Source organism: Triticum urartu, chromosome 6, assembly GCF_003073215.2.
Source record: "Triticum urartu cultivar G1812 chromosome 6, Tu2.1, whole genome shotgun sequence".
Taxonomy (NCBI): domain Eukaryota; kingdom Viridiplantae; phylum Streptophyta; class Magnoliopsida; order Poales; family Poaceae; genus Triticum; species Triticum urartu.
The window spans coordinates 130,506,343-130,531,489 of NC_053027.1; the positions used below are offsets into that span (position 1 = coordinate 130,506,343).

The 25,147-nt window shown below is 42.0% G+C and overlaps 1 protein-coding gene across 1 annotated transcript; it reads right to left on the reverse strand.

Moving 5' to 3' along the window:
* Nucleotides 1-13,078: 13,078 nt before the first annotated feature.
* Nucleotides 13,079-16,676, reverse strand: LOC125515748 (probable small nuclear ribonucleoprotein F). The gene is made up of 4 exons (XM_048681253.1): nt 16,448-16,676; nt 16,292-16,329; nt 16,098-16,162; nt 13,079-13,392 (listed from the first exon to the last, which is right to left on the reverse strand). Exons 1-4 carry the CDS (start codon nt 16,659-16,661, stop codon nt 13,329-13,331), a joined length of 381 nt encoding a protein of 126 aa, XP_048537210.1. The 5' UTR covers nt 16,662-16,676; the 3' UTR covers nt 13,079-13,328.
* Between the last annotated feature and the right edge of the window lie 8,471 nt (nt 16,677-25,147).

Here is a 25,147-nt window from a genome sequence, read left to right on the forward strand (position 1 = left end):
CAACTCGGGTATTTGCTTGAAATATTAACTTCAACTCCTGGAACATCTCATATGCTCCATGACGTTCAAAACGTCTTTGAAGTCCCGATTCTAAGCCATTAAGCATGGTGCACTAAACTATCAAGTAGTCATCATATTGAGCTAGCCAAATGTTCATAACGTCTGCATCTGCTCCTGCAATAGGTCCGTCACCTAGCGGTGCATCAAGGACATAATTCTTCTGTGCAGCAATGAGGATAAACCTCAGATCACGGATCCAATCCGCATCATTGCTACTAACATCTTTCAACACAATTTTCTCTAGGAACATATCAAAATAAACACAGGGAAGCAACAACTTGAGCTATTGATCTACAACATAATTTGCAAAATACTACCAGGACTAAGTTCATGATAAATTTAAGTTCAATTAATCATATTACTTAAGAACTCCCACTTAGATAGACATCCCTCTAATCCTCTAAGTGATTACGTGATCCAAATCAACTAAACCATGTCCGATCATCACGTGATATGGAGTAGTTTCATTGGTAAACATAGCTATGTTGATCATATCTGCTATATGATTCACGCTCGACCTTTTGGTCTCCATGTTCCGAGGCCATATCTGTATATGCTTGGCTCGTCAAGTATAACCTGAGTATTCTGCGTGTGCAACTGTTTTGCACCCGTTGTATTTGAACGTAGAGCCTATCACACCCGATCATCACGTGGTGTCTCAGCACGAAGAACTTTCGCAACGGTGCATAATCAGGGAGAACACTTCTTGATAATTAGTGAGAGATCATCTTATAATGCTACCGTCAATCAAAGCAAGATAAGATACATAAAAGATAAACATCACATGCAATCAATATAAGTGATATGATATGGCCACCATCATCTTGTGCTTGTGATCTCCATCTTCAAAGCACCGTCATGATCACCATCGTCACCGGCGCGACACCTTGATCTCCATCGTAGCATCGTTGTCGTCTCGCAAATCTTATGCTTCCACGACTATCGCTACCGCTTAGTGATAAAGTAAAGCATTACAGGGCGATTGCATTGCATACAATAAAGCGACAACCATATGGCTCCTGCCAGTTGTCGATAACTCGGTTAGAAAACATGATCATCTCATACAATAAAATTTAGCATCATGTCTTGACCATATCACATCACAACATGCCCTGCAAAAACAAGTTAGACGTCCTCTACTTTGTTGTTGCAAGTTTTACGTGGATGCTACGGGCTTAAGCAAGAACCAATCTTACCTACACAACAAAACCACACCGATAGTTTGTCAAGTTGGCGCTGTTTTAACCTTCGCAAGGACCGGGCGTAGCCACACTCGGTTCAACTAAAGTTGGAGAAACTGTCACCCGCTAGCCACCTTTGTGCAAAGCACGTCGGGAGAACCGGTCTCGCGTAAGCGTACGCGTAATGTCGGTCCGGGCCGCTTCGTCCAACAATACCGCCGAACCAAAGTATGACATGCTGGTAAGCAGTATGACTTATATCGCCCACAACTCACTTGTGTTCTACTCGTGCATATAACATCAACACATAAAACCTAGGCTCGGATGCCACTGTTGGGTTTCGTAGTAATTTCAAAAAAATTCCTACACACACGCAAGATCATGGTGATGCATAGCAACGAGAGGGGAGAGTGTGATCTACGTACCCTTGTAGATCGACAACGGACGCATTAGCACAACGTGGTTGATGTAGTCGTACGTCTTCATGGTCCGACCGATCCAAGCACCGTTACTCCGGCACCTTCGAGTTCTTGGCACACGTTCAGCTCGATGACGATCCCCGGGCTCCGATCCAGCAAAGCGTCGAGGAGGAGTTCCGTCAGCACAACGGCATGGTGACGATCTTGATGTTCTACCGTTGCAGGGCTTCGCCTAAGCACCGCTACAATATGACCGAGGTGGAATATGGTGGAGGGGGGCACCGCACACGGCTAAGGAACGATCACGAAGATCAACTTGTGTGTCTAGAGGTGCCCCCTGCCCCCGTATATAAAGGAGCAAGGGGGAGGGCGGCCGGCCTAGGAGGGAGCGCGCCAAGGGGAGTCCTACTCCCACCGGCAGTAGGACTCCTTCCTTCCTTGTTGGAGTAGGAGAAGGGGAAAGAGGGGGAGAGGAAGAAGGAAAAGGGGGCTGCGCCCCTTGTCCAATTCGGACCAGAGGGGGGGCGCAGGCCTCCTTCCTTTTGGCCTCTCTCCTCTATTCCCGTATGGCCCAATAAGGCCCATATACTCCCCGGCGAATTCCCGTAACTCTCCGGTACTCCGAAAAATACCCGAATCACTCAGAACCTTTCCGATGTCCGAATATAGTCGTCCAATATATCGATCTTTACATCTGGACCATTTCGAGACTCCTCGTCATGTCCCCGATCTCATCCGAGACTCTGAACTCCTTCGGTACATCAAAACTTATAAACTCATAATATAACTGTCATCGAAACCTTAAGCATGCGGACCCTATGGTTCGAGAACAATGTAGACATGACCGAGACACGTCTCCGGTCAATAACCAATAGCGGGACCTGGATGCCCATATTGGCTCCTACATATTCTACGAAGATCTTTATCGGTCAGACCGCATAACAACATACGTTGTTCCCTTTGTCATCGGTATGTTACTTTCCCGAGATTCAATCGTCGGTATCTTAATACCTAGTTCGATCTCGTTACCGGCAAGTCTATTTACTCGTTCCGTAATACATCATCTCACAACTAACTCATTAGTTGCAATGCTTGCAAGGCTTATGTGATGTGCATTACCGAGAGGGCCCAGAGATACCTCTCCGACAATCGGAGTGACAAATCCTAATCTCGAAATATGCCAACCCAACATGTACCTTTGGAGACACCTGTAGAGCTCCTTTATAATCACCCAGTTATGTTGTGACGTTTGGTAGCACACAAAGTGTTCCTCCGGCAAACGGGAGTTGCATAATCTCATAGTCATAGGAACATGTATAAGTCATGAAGAAAGCAATAGCAACATACTAAACGATCGGGTGCTAAGCTAATGGAATGGGTCATGTCAATCACATAATTCTCCTAATGATGTGATCCCGTTAATCAAATAACAACTCTTTTGTTTATGGTTAGGAAACATAACCATCTTCGATTAACGAGCTAGTCAAGTAGAGGCATACTAGTGACACTCTGTTTGTCTATGTATTCACACATGTATTATGTTTCCGGTTAATACAATTCTAGCATGAATAATAAACATTTATCATGATATAAGGAAATAAATAATAACTTTATTATTGCCTCTAGGGCATATTTCCTTCACCTATTATGGCATTTCTATAGCCATTCCAAGATATATTGCCATGCAACTTTCCACCATTCCGTTTATCATGACACATTCATCATTGTCATATTTCTTAGCATGATCATGTAGTTTACATAGTATTTTTGGCGAAGCCACCATTCATAATTTTCATACATGTCACTCTTGATTCATTGCATATCCCGGTACACCGCCGGAGGCATTCATATAGCGTCATCTTTTGTTCTAGTATCGAGTTGTAATCATTGAGTTGTAAATAAATAGAAGTGTGATGATCATCATTTTCTAGAGCATTGTCCCAAGTGAGGAATGTAAAAATAAGAAAGGCCATAAAAAAGAGAAGGCCCAAATAAAAAAATGAGAGAAAAAGAGAGAAGGGACAATGCTACTATCCTTTGCCACACTTGTGCTTCAAAGTAGCACCATAATCTTCATGATAGAGAGTCTTTTGTTTTGTCACTTTTATATAACTAGTGGGAAATTTTCATTATAGAACTTGGCTTGTATATTCCAAAAATGGGCCTCCTCAAGTGCCCTAGGTCTTCGTGAGCAAGCAAGTTGGATGCACACCCACTTAGTTTCTTTTGTTGAGCTTTCATACATTTATAGCTCTAGTGCATCTGTTGCATGGCAATCCCTACTCCTTGCATTAACATCAATCGATGGGCATCTCCATAGCCCATTGATTAGCCTCGTTGATGTGAGACTTTCTCCCTTTTTGTCTTTTTCACATAACCCCCATCATCATATTCTATTCCACCCATAGTGCTATGTCCATGGCTCGCGCTCATATATTGCGTGAAAGTTTATAGGTTTTAGATTGCTAAAGTATGAAACAATTTCTTGGCTTGTCATCGGGGTTGTGCATGATGAGAGTATTCTTGTGTGACGAAAATGAAGCATGATTAAACTATATGATTTTGTAGGGATGAACTTTCTTTGGCCATGTTATTTTGAGAAGACATAATTGCTTAGTTAGTATGCTTGAAGTATTATTATTTTTATGTCAATATGAACTTTTATCTTGAATCTTTCGGATCTGAATATTCATGCCACAATTAAGAAGAATTACATTGAAATTATGCCAAGTAGCACTCCGCATCAAAAATTCTGTTTTTTTCATTTACCTACTCGAGGACGAGCAGGAATTAAGCTTGGGGATCCTTGATATGTCTCCAACGTATCTATAATTTTTGATTGCTCCATACTATATTATCTACTGTTTTGGACATTATTCGGCTTTATTATTCACTTTTATATTATTTTTGGGACTAACCTATTAACCGGAGGCCCAGCCCAGAATTGCTGTTTTTCCCCTATTTTAGGGTTTCGAAGAAAAGGAATATCAAACGAAGTCCAAACGCAATGAAACCTTCGGGAACGTGATTTTCTCACCGAACATGATACAGGAGACTTGGACCCTACTTCAAGAAACAAAGGAGGAGACCACAAGGTAGGGGGCGCGCCTACCCCCCAGGCGCGCCCTCCACCCTCATGGGTCCCCTGTTGCTCCACCGATGTACTCCTTCCTCCTATATATACCTATGTACCCCCAAATGATCAGATACGGAGCCAAAACCCTAATTCCACCGCCGTAACTTTCTGTATCCACGAGATCTCATCTTGGGGCCTATTCCGGAGCTTTGCCGGAGGGTGTATCCATCACGGAGGGCTTCTACATTAACACCATAGCCTCTCCGATGAAGTGTGAGTAGTTTACCTCAGACCTTCGGGTCCATAGTTATTAGCTAGATGGCTTCTTCTCTCTTTTTGGATCTCAATATAATGTTCTCCCCCTCTCTTGTGGAGATCTATCCGATGTAATCTTCTTTTTGTAGTGTGTTTGTTGAGACCGATGAATTGTGGGTTTATGATCAAGTCTATCTATGAACAATATTTGAATCTTCTCTGAATTCTTTTATGTATGATTGGTTATCTTTGCAAGTCTCTTCGAATTATCAGTTTGGTTTGGCCTACTAGATTGATCTTTCTTGCAATGGGAGAAGTGCTTAGCTTTGGGTTCAATCTTGCGGTGTCCTTTCCTAGTGACAGTAGGGGCAGCAAGGCACGTATTGTATTGTTGCCATCGAGGATAACAAGATGTGGTTTTTTATCATATTGCATGAATTTATCCCTCTACATCATGTCATCTTGCTTAAGGCGTTACTCTGTTTTCATGAACTTAATACTCTAGATGCATGCTGGATAGCGGTCAATGAGTGGAGTAATAGTAGTAGATGCAGGAAGGAGTCGGTCTACTTCTCTCGGACGTGATGCCTATATACATGATCATACCTAGATATTCTCATAACTATGCTGAATTCTGTCAATTGCTCAACAGTAATTTGTTCACCCACCGTAAAATACTTATGCTCTTGAGAGAAGCCACTAGTGAAACCTATGGCCCCCGGGTCTATCTTCATCATATTAATCTTCCAATACTTAGTTATTTTCTTTGCCTTTATTTTACTTTGTATCTTTATCACAAAAATACCAAAAATATTATCTTATCATATCTATCAGATCTCACTCTCGTAAGTGACCGTGAAGGGATTGACAACCCCTTATCGCGTTGGTTGCGAGGAGTTATTTGCTTTGTTTAGGTACTAGGGGACGCGCGCACAACCTCCTACTGGATTGATACCTTGGTTCTCAAAAACTAAGGGAAATACTTACACTACTTTGCTGCATCATCCTTTCCTCTTTGGGGAAATCCAACGCAATGCTCAAGAGGTAGCAGAAGAGCACTTGTATATCCAAAATGACAATCATGAAACTCAACATAAAATTTGTCAAGGGATATGTTTGAATGGTTGTGTGCTTCCTTGTCTTCATCCACCAGTGTGTAGAGACTTGGTGATATAGAAATTGCTCAAGATATGAGTGAGTTGCAATTTCATAGATTTAGATTCATCCAAGTACCTACACGGGTGATATAACATGCAAGGTGCAAATATATCCAAGACTTAAGATAGTCAACATAAGAGAAATATCAAGGATCAGTCATAGGCTCATGCCTTGCATGTATCAAATGGAGTTCCTACTCCAAGTTTGAAGCACCAATGATGTTCAATTCACCTCTTAACCTGGAAAACACTTTCTCATCAAGTGGTTTCATGAATATATCAGCTAACTGCTTTTTGGTGCGAACATGCTTAAGATTAATGTCCCCTTTGGCAACATGATCTCGAATGAAATGTTGACGAACTTCAATATGCTTAGTTCGAGAATGTTGCACGGGATTGTGAGCAATCTTAATAGCACTTTCATTGTCACAAAGTAACGGAACATGTTTCACAGATATCCCATAATCTTTAAGAGTTCGGGTCATCCAAAGTAATTGAGCACAAGATGATCAAGCGGCAATGTATTCCGCTTCGGCAGTGGATAAGGATACCGAGTTTTGTTTCTTGGAAGACCAAGACACAAGAGATCTACCAAGAAATTGACAAGTACCCGAAGTGGACTTTCTATCAACCTTGTCACCGGCATAGTCCGAGTCGGAGTAGCCAACAATATCAAAGGAGGCCCTCTTTGGATACCAAATGCCAAAATTTGGTGTATGGATTAAGTATCTCACTATCCTTTTCACGGCCTTAAGATGACATTCTTTAGGAGCGGCTTGATATTGTGCACACATGCACACACTTAGCATAATATCGGGGCGTGAAGCACATAGATATAACAATGGACCAATCATAGAGCGATAAACCTTTTGATCAACCGGTTCACCATCTTTGGTTAAACCAAGATGTCCACTAGTAGGCATGGGTGTAGTCATACCTTTGCATTCTTGCATATTGAACTTCTTGAATAAGTCCTTGGTGTACTTAGTCTGAGAGACAAAGGTACCTTCCTTAGTTTGCTTGATTTGCAAACCAAGAAATAATTTGAGTTCACTCATCATCGACATCTCAAACTTCTCCGACATTAGCTTTCCAAACTTTTCACTAAAATGAGGGTTAGTTGATCCAAATATAATACCATCGACATAAATTTGGCACATAAATAGTTCTCCATTAACCCTTTTAGTAAAAGGAGTAGAATCTATTTTTCCAATTTCAAAGCCTTTTTCAATAAGGAACTTGGTCAAGCATTTATACCATGCTCTAGGAGCTTGTTTAAGACCATAAAGAGCTTTGTGAAGTTTGTAAACATGATTAGGTTTCTTAGGATTGACAAATCTGGGAGGTTGCTTAAGATAAACTTCCTCCTCTGTTTCACCATTCAGAAAAGCACTTTTAATGTCCATTTGGTACAAGGTGATATCATGATGATTAGCATAGGCAAGTAAGATGCGAATGGACTCAAGTCTAGCAAAGGGGGCATATGTCTCACCATAGTCCATACCTTCGACTTGAGTGTAGCCTTGGGTGACGAGACATGCTTTGTTGCGAACTGCTTGTCCATCTTCATCTTGCTTGTTGCGAAACACCCATTTGGTACCGATGATGTTGTGGTTGTTGTCGTGCTTCTCAACTAATGTCCAAACTTGATTTCTCTCAATGTTGTGTAGCTCTTCATGCATGGCATTTATCCAATCCGGATCTTCCAAAGCTTCTTCAACCTTCATAGGTTCAATGCTAGAGATGAATGAATAGTGTTCACAAAAGTTAGCTAAACGAGTTTTCGAGCGAGTGATTCTCCCGGTTTGGATATCATTGTAGATTTGCTCGACGGGATGGTCTTTAGCAATTCTTGCTCGAATTCGTGAAAGCTTTTTCTTGGATCTTGGTTGAACATCTTCTTAATCTTGTTCTACTTCTTGGCCTTCTTCGTTGTTGACGTTGTCGTTCTCTTGTCGTGGTGGAGAAGGAGGTTGTTGGCGTTCATCTTGGTGCACTTCCTCGTTTTCTTCATCTTGGTGTGTCCCACTTGTGGATGCTTCCGTATCAACTCTTGGTTCACCTTGTCGTGAGGTAGAAGCTTCCACTTGGACAGATGAGGTACTCTCCTTCACCTCCGTTGGACGAATCTTGCCAATAGAAAAGTCTTGGATTGCTTCCGAAGGGTCTTTGTCTCCTACATCAATTGTCAATTGCTCTACTTGTGAGCCGTTAGATTCATCAAACTTCACATCTACCGTCTCTTCAACCTTTCGGGTGAAATTATTGTAGACACAGTATGTGTGAGAGTTTGAGCCATAACCAAGTAGGAAACCTTCATGAGACTTAGGAGCAAATTTAGAACGACGATGCTTATCAAGAATGTAGCACTTTGAGGCGAATACTCGAAAGTATCCAACTTGTGGTTTGTTACCGGTGAGGAGCTCGTATGCCGTCTTGCCGAGTAGCTTGTGAAGATACAAGCGATTTGTTGCATGACAAGCTGTCTCAACCGCTTCCGCCCAAAAGTGCTTTGGCGTCTTGTACTCATCAAGCATCGTTCTCACCATTTTGATGAGTGTCCGGTTCTTCCTCTCAACAACTCCATTCTGTTGAGGTGTGTACGTAGCCGAGAACTCATGTGAAATCCCTTCTTCGTCAAGAAAGGTGTCCACATTTGCGTTCTTGAACTCCGTTATGTTGTCGCTGCGAACCTTCTTGATTTTCACTTCAAACTGTTTTTGAAGATCTTTTGGACCTGCGATTTATCATCGAGAAAGAACACCCACGTAAATCTTGAAAAATCATCAACTATAACTAGACCAAAAACATTTCCACCGAGACTTTTGTAAGCGTTAGGACCAAAAAGATCCATGTGAAGTAGCTCGAGTGGCCTCCTTGTGGTCATGATGTTCTTCACGGGATGCCTTCCTCCAACCTATTTACCTGCTTGACAAGCACTGCAAAGTCTATCCTTATCAAATATGACATCGTTGATGCCAAGGATATGATTTCCTTTAATAAGCTTGTCAAGGTTTCGCATACCAACATGACCTAATCGTCTATGCCATAACCAACCTTTAGAAGATTTAGCAATTAAGCAAGTTCTAGGTTGAGCCTTTTTAGTGAAATCTGCAATGTAAAGATCACCTCTGCGTGTACCGGTAAAGACTATTTTATGATTATCTCTATGAAACACTTGGCAATCTACTTAAGTAAATAGGACATTGAAACCGAAATTGGGAAGTAAGATACTGAAAGTAAATTGTAGCCAAGGGATTCAACGAGCATGACATTTTGTATGGATCTATCATGTGAGATGGCCACCTTACCTAGGCCAACCACCTTACCCTTTGAGTTATCACCAAAGGTGACATACTTTCGAGGGTCGTCGTTTTCAGCAAGCTCACAGAACATATCTTTATCTCTGGTCATATGATCAGTACATCCACTATCAAGAACCCATTCCTTTCCTCCAGCCATGTAGCCGCGAAGATTTGCCATAAGACCAAAGTGTCTCATTGCATCATCAAGATCATAGTCACTGTCATCATCATCCTCATCATAGTATCCATGTTCAACATCATCTTGTGATTGATCAATTCCTGGAGAGGGTAATTCATTAGATAAATGATCATTTCTATGGTTATCTTTATGAATTCTAATAGCTTTGGAAATGATATTGCTAATGATTCCAACATCTCCTTTGGCACTCGTAAGATTAGTAAGCTCAAATAAGCAGTCACCAAATTTGGGATCATTGGAACTCATCTAATCAAGGCAATAGACTTATGGAGAATTTCATCTAGATTTTTTAAGGAATAATTTGGAAAGCGTTCCTCAAGAAATCTCCATATAGTGTAGGCACAATCAAGAGTAGGCAAACATTCAATCAAGTTTCTAGGCAAGCCTCTAGTGATAAGATTAACAGTTCTAAGGTTGCGGATCATGTCAATAGACTCATCAAGGGTAGGATGCAAAGGATCAACATGAGGTGCACAAGGGCTAGTAATGTACTTGTTCAAATGATATTCATTGAAAATCTCAAGCATTTCATTTTCCACTCATGAAAATACTCTCCATCAAGTATAGGCACTCTATGTCTAAGACTCCCCAAAGTAGACTCATCCATCTTCCTCCAATGGTGTTTAAACCAAGGCAATGGAGACCAAAGCTCTGATACCAATTGAAAGGATCGAGAAGAGGTGTCTGGAGGGGGGTGATTAGACACTAAGTGCTAAAAGTTGCAGTTTTTAATTTCATTAAGTTGAAGTGGAGTTTTGGCACAAGTTTAACAAACACAATACATATCAAGCAAGCATGCAAAGAGTATATCAAGCAAGTCAAGCACAAGTTTAATTTGGAGACACGGAGATTTTTGAGACGTGGTTCCGATAGGTGGTGCTATCGTACATCCACGTTGATGGAGACTTCAACCCACGAAGTGTAATGGCTGCGCGAGTCCACGGAGGGCTCTACCCACAAAGGGTCCACGAAGAAGCAACCTTGTCTATCCCACCATGACCGTCGCCCACGAAGGACTTGCCTCACTAGCGGTAGATCTTCACGAAGTAGGCGATCTCCTTGCCCTTACAAACTCCTTGGTTCAACTCCACAATCTTGTCGGAGGCTCCCAAGTGACACCTAGCTAATCTAGGAGACACCACTCTCCAAGAAGTAACAAATGGTGTGTTGATGATGAACTCCTTGCTCTTGTGCTTCAAATGATAGTCTCCCCAACACTCAACTCTCTCTCACAGGATATGGATTTGGTGGAAAGAAGATTTGAGTGGAAAGCAACTTGGGGAAGGCTAGAGATCAAGATTCATATGGTAAGATTGAAATATCTTGGCCTCAACACAAGTGTAGGTGGTTCTCTCTCAGAAAAAGTAGGTTGGAAGTGTAGGTTTGTTCTGATGGCTCTCTCCATGAATGAATAGGTGGTGGAGGGGTATATATAGCCTCCACACAAAATCTAACCGTTACACACAACTTGCCAATCTCGGTGGAACCGAATTGATAAACTCGGTCGGACCGATTCAGCAAATCTAGTGACCATTAGGTGCTTCAGTGGGACCGACTGGATCAACTCAGTGGGACCAATGTGCTAGGGTTAGGGTAAATCCAAAACTCGGTTTGACCGATTACTCAAACTCGGTGAGACCGATTTGGGTAATAAGCGAAACAGAGAGTTGGCTAAGCAAACTCGGTGGGCCGATTGCATATCTCGGTGGGACTGAAACTATTGCAATAGGTAACAGAGAGTTTGCAAGCCCGTCTCGGTGAGACCGAGATCCCATCGGTGAGAACGAACTGATTAGGGTTTCTGGCAGTGGCTATGTCAACTGAACTCGGTGGCTCCAGATAGAAAGAATTGGTGGGGCCGAGTTGGATATTTGGTGTGGGACATATTTGGAAGTGAGAAAGTGGTTGAGGGCTTTGGAGCATATCACTAAGCATTTCGAGCAAGCAAGCCATTAAGCTACACCTCATCCCTTCTTAATAGTATTGGCTTTCCTATAGACTCAATGTGATCTTGGATCACTAAAATAGAAAATGTAGAGTCTTGAGCTTGGAGCTTGAGCCAATCCTTTGTCCTTAGCATTTTGAAGGGGTTCCACATCCTCTAGTCCATGCCACTTCATTGTTGAACTTATCTGAAACATACTAGGTAAAAGTGTTAGTCCAACAAGAGATATGTTGACATTAATTACCAAAACCACCTAGGGAGCACTTGTGCTTTCATCATGATTAGTCGTGTCCCCGGTTATGGACATCTTGAGTATCTGATTCTTGAATTATCATGTGGATCTCATAATTCTAAATTAATTTGTTGGGATGTTAATTACTCTTAATTAGGATTGAGATGGGGTCTTACCATTCTCAATGATTTTCAACTACCGTGATAGTTAAATAAAATATATTCTTTGTTGTAGGGAAAAATTAGCTTTTCGGAAAAACATTAAACCATAGAGCCTCCACTAGCCATATATGCATGTAGTGATAGCATTTACTTGTTCATTGCTCTACTGTGTTATTTTGCCAGCATATTCTATGTGCTGACCAGTTTTCGGGCTGCAACATATCATGTTGCATACTTTTCAGACGAATAATAAGGTGTGCTAGGTCGTTTGTCGTGCACTCAGCTATGCCGTTGGAATTGATGGACTCACTTTATCTTCCAAGCCTTCCGCTATTATCTTACCTAGATGGCCTTAAGCCATACTTATTGTAATAAGTTCTTTTTTGAGATATTCGATGTAATAAGTGTGTGATTGCTACTCTATTATAAATCCTTCAAATACTGTGTGTGTCAGCATTACCGATCCAGGGATGACACTTATACACAGAGATTTGACCGTTTGAGGTCGGATCGCTACCGAGTCGTATGGTGTGTAGATAGGATATGGCATCGTGTCCTAATAGGACACTTGTATCCTTAGCCTCTTATATATGTGTGGTTAGACACATGATGTAACCTATGCCAACATAATAACATAGACACGCAGGGAGACCCGACGGTGTGCCCTGTTTGGATCGACGTTTTGGTTTTTAAATACCTACATAAAGAATACATGCCTCGGTCGGTCGTTTTGTTTCCGACCTGAAATTACTTATTAGCCGGTAAGTTACACCTGTAATCAGAACACCTTCGTATTATTTTACAACCATCCCAAGCGTGGCCCTACATTTCTCAAGCCAAACATGGAATGGTGCAAGTAGAACCCTGTACTACTGAAATCCTGCTCTAGTTTGGCATGTTGTCCCAAACATGGAATGGACTATCTATTGGCTCAAACCAAACACCCAACAAATTGACAATGCGGACGTTTGCTTTGAATAATAACCTCATCAGATCGTTTGTCTGTAATACCAAAGTGGCTATGGATGAAGAAATGATATACCTCAAACGAAATGAGTGAGGTAGGAACGGAGGGTCAATTCGGCATATAGTTTCCAAAACCCGGCACCCCAAAATAGAATTGCTCAAGAAATTCAGTACTTCTAACACTCAGCAAGGACGATAGCACCATCCAGACGATTGAAAACTGAAAAATCTGGTCACCAGTACAACCAAACATGTAGATAGCACGGGAGCAGGTAAATCGTACATCCTGCATCAATAGAGACTACATCTGAAACAGGGCTAGATTGGCACGTTCATGTCAGATATCTACGCGTGACAGCGGTCCATGTCTTCTCATGCTGCATCCTCTATCTCGATATCCTCTGGAACGCCACGCATATACATAACATTGTTGCACCTGTTGACCAAGGAAAGAACACACCATGAGGGACAACTAGGTACCAAATGTCACAATTTGATCAAGGAATATATGATGCAAGTGCAGACATCAAATATGGAATCAGCCATTATCGGCATGTAATTTCCGTGAACTGAATACACACAATGATTCTATTTCATCAAGTGACAATAAAACATGAGAGCTGCTATACGTACGAGAAATTCTGGTCCGATCTTTGTACGACACCTACCATCAGCCATCCATCACATTATTAGTTTAAGCTAGATGGTCCGATCGCATATTGTACAAGCATCGGACTCTAAATGTCGGACGTGCAGTACTTCCGGTAAAATTTAGAACACATAGTGGTAGATGCATGCTTTAGGCCTTGTACAATGCAAGGTGTTTAAAAAAATAAACCAGTGTTTCTTTAAGCACCAGTGCTTATTTGGAGAGGGTAGACGCTTAATTAGGCATCCCTCATGTGAAAATAGGCACTGGTGCTTCAGAAAAAACCCGGGTTATTTTTCTAAGCACTTCCCTAAGCAGTTAGCATTGTACAAGGCCTTAGCAGGGATAGCTCATCAAGTACATAGGTATCAAATCCACTTAAGCTCCCTAGGGGTTGGTGCTCTCACATTCAATTGGGGTGTACAATTTTCTGATTGTGCTGTTGATTTTGACTGGATCATTCGCCTGCTGGGGCCCTTTGGTCAGGCAGGGGATCTTTCTCCCAATGATCTCTCCCGTATCCCCAGTTCCCCACCTGCCCATCCTCATGTCCTTCGTGCGGGTAGAAGGGAAAAGCTTTGGAAAGTGTTGGGTCAAGACCTCAAGGGGGTGGCGCTGTTCACACAATTACCACGCCCAGCACCCCTCTTGCCAAATCCAACTATCGATGATGGTGATCTACTTTAGCAACCGCACCTCTATGCTCCTCTCAACGTCTCGCTATAGATTCTCGCGATCTCATAGCCTTCTTGCCGTCGCTGGCACCACCGAGACTAGCCCTAGGTCATGCTCTTTGGCTCGACGGTATCGTTGGCCTCCGTGCTGGTCATGATGCCGCACTGCCAGGATGATTGTACGTCCGGGACGACGGCCTCGCTTGGTGCTTGTGTGATGGCTTGGCTTATTAGGGATGATAGACTACTCATATCAATAAGGAATTCCTTCTTTTCTGGGAGCCCATTCGGACAAAACTCCAAAGTTAAGCGTGCTCAGCTTGGAGTAGTGTCAGGATGGGTGACCGACCGGGAAGTTGCTCCCGGGTGCGCACGAGTGAGGACAAAGTGCGCAGAAAAGACTAGTATTGATCTGTGGGGCCAGTCTAGATCCCGCCAGGAGTAACGACCACCGGCGGGTGTGTCCGGGGCATTACAAGTTGGTATCAGAGCCGACCCTCGCGGTTACACGGATGTTTGCGGACAGGTGCGTGGTCATGTTGTTCATGACGTTTGTGACCCGTCGTGACACACGGCATGGTACATGTACCGGACTGGATGCACAGACATATGTGCCAAGAGGGAACGTTCCTGGGGCCCGACGAGGACGTCGGTTCCTCTGAGTGGGGATGTATGCGATGGCCTGACTTATTAGGGATGATAGACTACTCATATCAATAAGGAATTCCTTCTTTTCTGGGAGCCCATTCGGACAGAACTCCAAAGTTAAGCGTGCTCAGCTTGGAGTAGTGTCAGGATGGGTGACCGACCGGGAAGTTGCTCCCGGGTGCGCACGAGTGAGGACAAAGTGCGCAGAAAAGACTAGTATTGATCTGTGGGGCCAGTCTAGATCCCGCCAGGAGTAACGACCACCGGCGGGTGTGTCCGGGGCATTACAAGTTGGTATCAGAGCCGACCCTCGCGGTTACACGGATGTTTGCGGACAGGTGCGTGGTCATGTTGTTCATGACGTTTGTGACCCGTCGTGACACACGGCATGGTACATGTACCGGACTGGATGCACAGACATATGTGCCAAGAGGGAACGTTCCTGGGGCCCGACGAGGACGTCGGTTCCTCTGAGTGGGGATGTATGCGATGGCCTGACTTATTAGGGATGATAGACTACTCATATCAATAAGGAATTCCTTCTTTTCTGGGAGCCCATTCGGACAGAACTCCAAAGTTAAGCGTGCTCAGCTTGGAGTAGTGTCAGGATGGGTGACCGACCGGGAAGTTGCTCCCGGGTGCGCACGAGTGAGGACAAAGTGCGCAGAAAAGACTAGTATTGATCTGTGGGGCCAGTCTAGATCCCGCCAGGAGTAACGACCACCGGCAGGTGTGTCCGGGGCGTTACAGCTTGGTTGAGAGCAGTGGTGGCTCATGCATACGATCCTGCAGAGGTGGTACTGCATCAGGTAAGTATTCGCCTTCCCATCCCTCTACATCTGTTCCTAGCACACTTCGTTGTTGCCCCAACTTCTACTCTGGCGATAGTTGTTTCACAGTCTGGACATATCGAGATTGGCTTAAGCAACATGTACGGTGTACCAAGTGTTCGATGTTTCTCCCCAATGGGATGGTTTACTCCCTGGGTTGCTATAAGCTAAAGTTGATGGTAAATATGTGGTGCTAAGTTATTTATTGTTCAACTGTATGAAAATATTTAACCTTGAGGAGATGCGAACCATATGAGTTGTTCTGATTCAAGGCCCTGCATATCCTCTAGTACAGGACTAATTCACACTAGCAAAGTTAAAGGTGATCATAAATTGTTACCTTACCAGTATATCTCCAAGGTTTCCAGAGAATTGTCCATCAATATACTCCTCTGTATCAGCAAGCTGCAAGCAGTAGGAAAGACAGTAACAAAATTAAAAATATTGATCCATCAGAAGGCACTGATAATGTTTAATTTTGACATGCTGATCCATCACAGCTTTAATAATGTAGCAAAACAAAAAAAGTAATACCTGCAGATTCATGTAAGAGTCCACAGAAACAAGGTACCCTGGGGATGAAAGTATTGTCAGTCATCATTACTGAAGACAAGGGGGTTCTGGGAAATAAAGTACATACACTAAACAAGGAAATAATAGAAGTGGAAATAAGAAAAGGGCACATATTACCTTTGTACTCCATACCCCATTTTAGTTTGACAATAACAGACTTCCCTGTCAGGTTGTTCAGGAAAGGCTTCGGGTTAACTGGTACAGTGGCCTGCAAAAAGTATGAACCCGTTAGGAAGTGAACCACGAGGTCATATTTCATTGTTGATGGAGTAGATATGACAACATAGGAACATTTCATTGCTTTGACCTCTTTGTTATCAGTAAATTCCATTTATCAACTGCATGATAGTTTTTCAACACGAAAAGCTTACAATTATATAATAAAACATGGAAGATTTTCGACGTTTCACTTAAATTAAATGTCAGAAATACACATCATGATCTTTTTACAGTAAAAGTCAGGTATTCTGAATCAATTGTCCATATCTAATCATATTTCTTTTGCACTAATAGCAGCTAAAAAATGGTTATGCTAGCTCATTAGCAAACAAAAATGCCTGAATATCAAGATCACTAGAAATTTCATGATTTGAGTGCAAAATTTGGAGCGAACACTCTAGCAAAATCTGAAGTCAAATATGTGTGCGTCTTTGGATTGGAAAACCAAGCTACACAACTGATGCTACTAGAAATGATAAGCTAATGATATCACTTGGTCAACTTGGGTCAACATGGATAAGGTAGTGTTGATCGAGATCACAATCACTTGAAATGGCAAATTGGCATCCATAACAAGAAAGAAAGGTGCAACAAGATCACTAACGGAAAAAAATCAAGATGTGTTGCCGCTCGTGGTTCTCCGGCAGGGCTTCGTCAAGCACTAGGAAGAGGAGGAGGAGTTGGAGAGGGGGAGGGATGCGCCAGGGGAAGGGTGTGGCTTCCCCCATCCCCTCAATATATATAGGGGGAAGGGGAGAGGGGGAGGCGCCCTAGGGTTTCCCCTAGGGGGCGGCGGCTAGGGCAGATTGGATCTCTCTAGGGAAACCCTAGGGAGACTTGCCCCCCAAGCCAAGCAGGTGGAGGCTTGCCGTGGAGGCGCCCCACCTCCCCAAGTAACATGGGAAAAGGGTGTGGGGGCGCACAACCCCTTAGTGGGCTGGTTTGCCCCTCCCCTTGGCCCATGAGGCCCTGCAACACTTGTCGGGGCCCCCGAAACACCTTTCGGTCATGCTAGCCATAGCCTGGTACCTCCGGAACACTTTCGGTCTCCAATACCCTTCGCCCAATATATCGATCTTCACCTCCGGACAATTCTAGAACTCCTCGTCACATCCGGGACCTCATTCGGGACTCCGAACAACCTTCGGTAACCACATACTATTTCCCATAACAACTCTAGAGTCAGTGAACCTTAAGTGTGTAGACCCTACGGGTTCGGGAACCATGCAGACATGACCGAGACACCTCTCAGGCCAATAACCAATAGCGGGATCTGGATACCCCTAACATATCTATATTTTTTTTATTGTTTCATGCTATTATATTATCAACCTTGGATGTTTTATATGCATTTATATGCTATTTTATATGATTTTTGGGACTAACCTATTAACCTAGAGCCCAGTGCCAGTTTCTGTTTTTCGTTGTTTTAGAGTATCGCAGAAAAGGAAAATCAAATGGAGTCCAATTGACCTGAAACTTCACGGAACTTATTTTTGGACCAGAAGAAGCCCACGGTGTATCGGAGATGGACCAGGAGAGTCCCGGGCTGCCCACGAGGGTGGGGGGCATGCCCACCCCCTGGGCACGCCAGCCTGCCTCGTGGACAGCCCGGAGGTCCACCGATGTACTTCTTCCTCCCATATATACCCATATACCCTAAAAACATCGGGGAGCACAATAGATCGGGAGTTCCGCCACCAGAAGCCTCCGTAGCCACCGAAAACCAATCTAGACCTGTTCCGGCACCCTGCCGGAGGGGGAATCCCTCTCCGGTGGCCATCTTCATCCTCCCGGTGCTCTCCATTACGAGGAGGGAGTAGTTCTCCCTCGAGGCTGAGGGTATGTACCAGTAGCTATGTGTTTGATCTCTCTCTCTCTCTCGTGTTCTTGAGGTGGTACGATCTTGATGTATCGTGAGCTTTGCAATTATAGTTGGATCTTATGATGTTTCTCCCCCTCTACTCTCTTCTAATGGATTGAGTTTTCCCTTTGAAGTTATCTTATCGGATTGAGTCTTTAAGTATTTGAGAACACTTGGTGTATGTCTTGCGTGGGATACCCGTGGTGAGAATGGGGTACTCTATTGATCCACTTGATTTAAGTTTTGGTGATCAACTTGCGGGTTCCGCCCATGAACCTATGCATAAGGGTTGGCACACGTTTTCGTCTTGACTCTCCGGTAGAATCTTTGGGGCACTCTTTGAAGTTCTTTGTGTTGGTTGAATAGATGAATCTGAGATTGTGTGATGCATATCGTATAATCATACCCACGGATACTTGAGGTGACATTGGAGTATCTAGGTGACATTAGGGTTTTGGTTGATTTGTGTCTTAAGGTGTTATTCTAGTATGAACTCTATGATGGATTGAACTGAGAGAATAGCTTCGTGTTATTTTACTACGGACTCTTGAATAGATCGATCAGAAAGGATAACTTTGAGGTGGTTTCGTACCCTACCATAATCTTCGTTTGTTCTCCGCTATTAGTGACTTTGGAGTGACTCCTTCTTGCATGTTGAGGGATAGTTATGTGATCCAATTATGTTATTATTGTTGAGAGGACTTGCACTAGTGAAAGTATGAACCCTAGGCCATGTTTCCTAGCATTGCAATACCGTTTACGCTCACTTTTATCATTAGTTACCTTGCTGTTTTTATATTTTCAGATTACAAAAACCATTATCTACTATCCATATTGCACTTGTATCACCATCTCTTCACCGAACTAGTGCACCTATACAATTTACCATTGTATTGGGTGTGTTGGGGACACAAGAGACTCTTTGTTATTTGGTTGCAGGGTTTCTTGAGAGAGACCATCTTCATCCTACGCCTCCTACAGATTGATAAACCTTAGGTCATCCACTTGAGGGAAATTTTCTACTATCCTACAAACCTCTGCACTTGGAGGCCCAACAACGTCTACAAGAAGAAGGTTGTGTAGTAGACATCAAGCTCTTTTCTGGCGCCGTTGCCGGGGAGGTTAGCGCGTGAAGGTATATCTTTAGATCTTGCAATCGAGTCTTTTAGTTTCTTGTTTTATCACTAGTTTAGTTTATAAAAGAAAATTACAAAAAAATGGAATTAGGTTTGCCTCATACGCTTCATCTTTTTAATATCTTTCGTGAGTATGATGGAAAGAAAAATTGTGCCAAAGTGTTAGAAGAAGAATGCATTAAAATGTTTGGCACTAAATCTTTGAATGATGAGCATGTTTGGCACTCCTTGAATATCCATAGTACTAATGATGATTGCACTAGTTATGATGAAAATGTCTCCTATAAACATGTCAATTTTTGTGGAGTGCATTGGGTTTGCAAGTACACACCAAATAGGGAAGATACATATTGCAAGAGGCATAAGCATTTAGAAAGTAAATTGTTGCAAGAAAGGCTAGATGTTTGTGCTGAAAGATTCAATATTTATCGCCATCCTTGTAAACTTTGCAATGAACATGGTCATTTAAAGCTCCAATGCTATTTGTTTCATGATCAAGTCGTGTCCAAAAATTGTGATAACTTGATTAACCTTGAGCATCATAAAGAGCTTAGTCTTATTTTGGGTTATGAAGAAATGAAACATATAACTAAGGGTATTCCAAAATTTAATCTCGATAAATTTCTTGATTTTGATCTAGAGGAAATTTATATGTATTGTGCGGTGAATTGCATTGAAAACCCTTATATTGCCAATTACATAAAGAAAAGAAAACAAATAGAGCATGAAGAGAATACTAATGAAAGGGAAGAGCCTTCCCAATATCCTCCTATTATTTCTTATGATGAACCAGGTAACGAGGAGGAGCCTTTTATTCAACCAATCTCATTAATAAGGAGCTCCAAAAAGAGTATTGAACCCACACATGATGTGGTGAATAAGAAGAAAAGAAAAATGAAGAGAGGTAAAAAGATATATCTCCCAAATAATGCTGCTCCTATTACTGTTGTGCCTCATTAAAATATAATTGTGGAAGATGGTGCACTTGATGATGATCTCGTTATGCCTATTGCTTGTTGTGATGATTATGATTGGGAAGATAATGATACTTCTTATGATCTTGAAAATCTTTTTGGCACTTGCTTGGAAGAATATGATAATTGCTATACTATTGGTGCTATCCATACTATTGATGATGAGAGTGATTATGCTTATGATATGAAAAGGCCCAAGCTTGGGGATGCTATGTTTGAAGAAGATGATGTTTTTGAGAATATATTTGCTGTAATTAATGTTTGTCCCAAGCTTGGGGATGCTACGTTTATTGAAGATGATATTTTTAGTCTCCCAAGTTTTGATATGCAAATTTATAATGATGATAGCATGCCTCCTACTTATGATGATTGCACTGATGAAAGTGGATTTGGAGAGGTCATGCCTTTATTTAGTAATGATTCCACTATCTTGGAAGAGGTTTCAATTGATTATGATGAGAACAAAGTTGCTACTTATAATAATTATTGTGATGATACATATGCTATAAAAGGTAGTGATGATTATATTTATAAAACTTGTCATGATTATGATTACCCTTTTTCTGAACATTACTCTTTTAATGTGGAAACAATCTATAGTATTCGAGTCTCTTATGATACTCCCACTATTCCGAAGGAGAAGAATCTTGCTTATGTGGAGAGTAGTAAATTTTCTATGCTTGTAGATCATGAAAAAAATGCTTTAGGTGCTGGTTATATTGTTGAATTCATTCATGATGCTACTGAAAATTATTATGAGGGAGGAATATATGCTTGTAGGAATTGCAATAATATCAAGTTTCCTCTGTGCTTAAGGTTTCAAAGTTATGCTTGTTTTGCCTTCCTATACTAGTTGATTATTGTTCCCATAAGTTGTTTGCTCACAAAATCCCTATGCATAGGAAGTGGGTTAGAAGTAAATGTGTTAGTCATATTCTTCATGATGGTCTCTTTATGTTTCAATTCTTATCCTTTATGTGAGCATCATTGAAATCATCATGCCTAGCTAGGGGCGTTAAACGATAGCGCTTGTTGGGAGGCAACCCAATTTTATTTTTGTTCCTTGCTTTTTGTTCCTGTTTAGTAATAAATAATTTATCTAGCCTCTGTTATGATTGATTTTTTATGTTTCAATTAGTGTTTGTGCGAAGTAGAACCGTTGGGAAGACTTGGGGAAAGTCTTGTAGATCTTGCTGTAAAAAACAGAAACTTTAGCGCTCAAGAGTGCTATTTAGTTAATTCTTTTTTTCAGATGATTAATATATAAATTCCTCACGTCCAGCAATTTAGTTTAGAATTTTTGGGGTTCCAGAAGTTTGCGTTAGTTACAGATTACTACAGACTGTTCTGTTTTTGACAGATTCTGTTTTTTCATGTGTTGTTTACTTATTTTGATGAATCTATGGCTAGTAAAAGAGTTTATAAACCATAGAAAAGTTGGAATACAGTAGGTTTAACACCAATATAAATAAAGAATGAGTTCACAACAATACCAAAAGTGGTGATTTATTTTCTTATACTAACGGAGCTCATGAGTTTTCTGTTAAGTTTTGTGTTGTGAAGTTTTCAAGTTTAGGGTAAAGATTCGATGGACTATGGAATAAGGAGTGGCAAGAGCCTAAGCTTGGGGATTCCCAAGGCACCCCAAGGTAATATTCAAGGACAACCAAGAGCCTAAGCTTGGGGATGCCCCGGAAGGCATCCCCTCTTTCGTCTTCGTTCATCGATAACTTTACTTGGAGCGTCATTTTATTTTATTTAGTTTTGCTTGCTGTTTGAATGAAATACCAAGATCTGAAATTCTTAAATGTTAGAGAGTCTTCATATAGTTGCATAATTATTCGACTACTCATTGATCTTCACTTATATCTTTCGGAGTAGTTTGTCATTTGCTCTAGTGCTTCACTTATATCTTTTTAGGGCACGGTGGTGGTTTTATTTTGAACAAATAGATGAACTCCCGGGCTTCACTTATATTATTTTGAGAGTCTTTTAGAACAGCATGGTAATTTGCTTTGGTTATGAAATTAGTCCTAATATGATGGGCATCCAAGAGGGATATAATAAAAACTTTTATATAGAGTGCATTGAATACTGTGAGAAGTTTGATACTTGATAATTGTTTTGAGATATGGAGATGGTGATATTAGAGTCATGCTAGTTGAGTAGTTATGAATTTGAGAAATACTTGTGTTGAAGTTTGTGATTCTCGTAGCATGCACGTATGGTGAACCGTTATGTGATGAAGTCGGAGCATGATTTATTTATTGATTGTCTTCCTTATGAGTGGCGGTCGGGGACGAGCGATGGTCTTTTCCTACCAATCTACCCCCTAGGAGCATGCGCATAATACTTTGTTTCAATAACTAATAAATTTTTGCAATAAGTATGTGAGTTCTTTATGACTAATGTTGAGTCCATGGATTATACGCACTCTTACCCTTCCACCATTGCTAGCCTCTCTAATACCGCGCACCTTTCGCCGGTATGTAACATCCCAAATTTTCAATTTGGAATGTTATACATAGATCATTCTTGCATATCATATTTTATTGCATTTCGTCTCGCGATCCTCGAAAATCCTAAGCAACTCAAGGACCCTCGGAGAGAGTTGGGGATTTCCCGGTTTTCAAATTTGATTATTACTATCAAATATTGAAACGAGGATTTTTGGTTTTAATTATTTTTCTCTCCCAAAATATTTCATATTAAAATATATGAGAGGAGATAATATGACTTCTCCAAAATAATTGAAATATTGGAGGAAAAATATTAAAATCAAATATTTGTTTTTATTTGGAGTTTATTGCAATTTTGTTTGCATTAGAAAAATTGCACGTTTTTAAAATTGCATTTTAGGGCCAAGAAAATGTTCATCTCGTTCTAAATATTTTATTTAGACAGTGAAAACTTGTTTTGGCATTTTTAGTTTTTTATTTTATTTTCTAAGATTTTTTTTCTGTTCGGCGTAATTGTTTTAAAAAAATCTTCGGGTGCCGACTCGCCCGAGACCCAGCCGGGCCGGCCCATCTCCCGCGCCGCAGTCCCGAGCCAGGACGCGCGCCGCCGCCACCGCCGACTCGGACAGGAGTCCGAGCCGGACTCCTCCACCACCGCCGCCTTGCCCCCTCCTCCAAAGCCACCTCCCCCCTTTATATGCCGCCCCAAGCCCCCCGCCACCACCACCGACCACCGCTGCCGCTCCCGTGCCGCAGCGCCTCGCCGCCTCGCCCCGTGTCTCGCTGGACCCGACGAGGTAGCCGTTCGCTGTCTTTTTTTTAAGAAAACCGATTCGTTTTTTTGAAAAACCTAGTTTGTTTTTTTAGATCAGTTCGCCGGTTTTTCCCGGTTCTTCTCTTGAGCGGACGTTCGTCCATACGTTCTTTTAGACGAACGGTTTTCACTCGTTAGTTACAGACAATGAACGCTCGTTCGTTAGCCTGTTCGTCGGTTTTCTTTTATCGGATTTTTCCACGATTATTTCTGATCGCGATCTCTGATCCGATTTTCGTTTTAGTTCATCTTTTCACTTGTTTATCGGAATCAGGCGATTCAAGCGCCTAGATCTTCATCTCGAGACCCTCTTTCTGTTTAATCAACTTAAAGAAGATTTTTCTACTGTAAAATTTGACCTTAGTCCAGATTAGTAAACGGATCTTGTTTTCTTTCGCCATTTGAGTTTCGTTGCTCCGTTTGATTTGATTCTTTTTGCAAACCGGAGTTCTTAAGTTGAACTTTCTAGTTAGATCTTATTATTTGAGATTTACCCGTGCTTCTTTGCTTGATTGCTTATGTATGATATTGTTTGTTTGTGATAAAATTCCCGAAGTGCGAAGCGTGTTATTTGGAGTCCCTAGGTTTCATAGATCGTCAGCAAGGCAAGTAACACTTTGATCATACCCCTTTATCACCCAGTTTTTATGCATTAGTTCAAATCCTCAAACATTGCATGATTAGGATGCCAATAACATGTGGGTTGGGAAGTAGTTGATGAGGTAGAACCTATTGCCTTGTTACATTCAAACCCTTGGGAGTTACTTCGACGCGTTGCTTATATTGCTATGCTATGCTCGTAGACGTGGTTTGGTTGAGTGAAATCCATGGCAGATGTGAGATTGTTAATTAAATGTTCAACTTAAGGTGGCAACTTGAATACACATCTGGGTGGATTGAGGCACCTGGAGAACCCAGTGTTGCCTGTATTTTTTTGGAAATCCCGGGGTTCCATGTGATTTTCCTATGGACCGCCACCCAGGTGTTGGGGAACGTAGCAGAAATTCAAAATTTTCCTACGTGTCACCAAGATCTATCTATGGAGAGACCAGCAACAAGGGGAAGGAGAGTGCATCTACATACCCTTGTAGATTGCTAAGCGGAAGCGTTCAAGAGAACGGGGTTGATGGAGTCGTACTCGTCGTGATCCAAATCACCGATGATCCTAGCGCCGAACGGACAGCACCTCCGCGTTCAACACACGTACGGAGCAGCAACGTCTCCTCCTTCTTGATCCAGCAAGGGGGGAGGAGAGGTTGATGGAGATCCAGCAGCACAACGGCGTGGTGGTGGAAGTAGCGGGATTCCAACAGGGCTTCGCTAAGCGCTGCGGGAGGAGGGAGATGTGTCA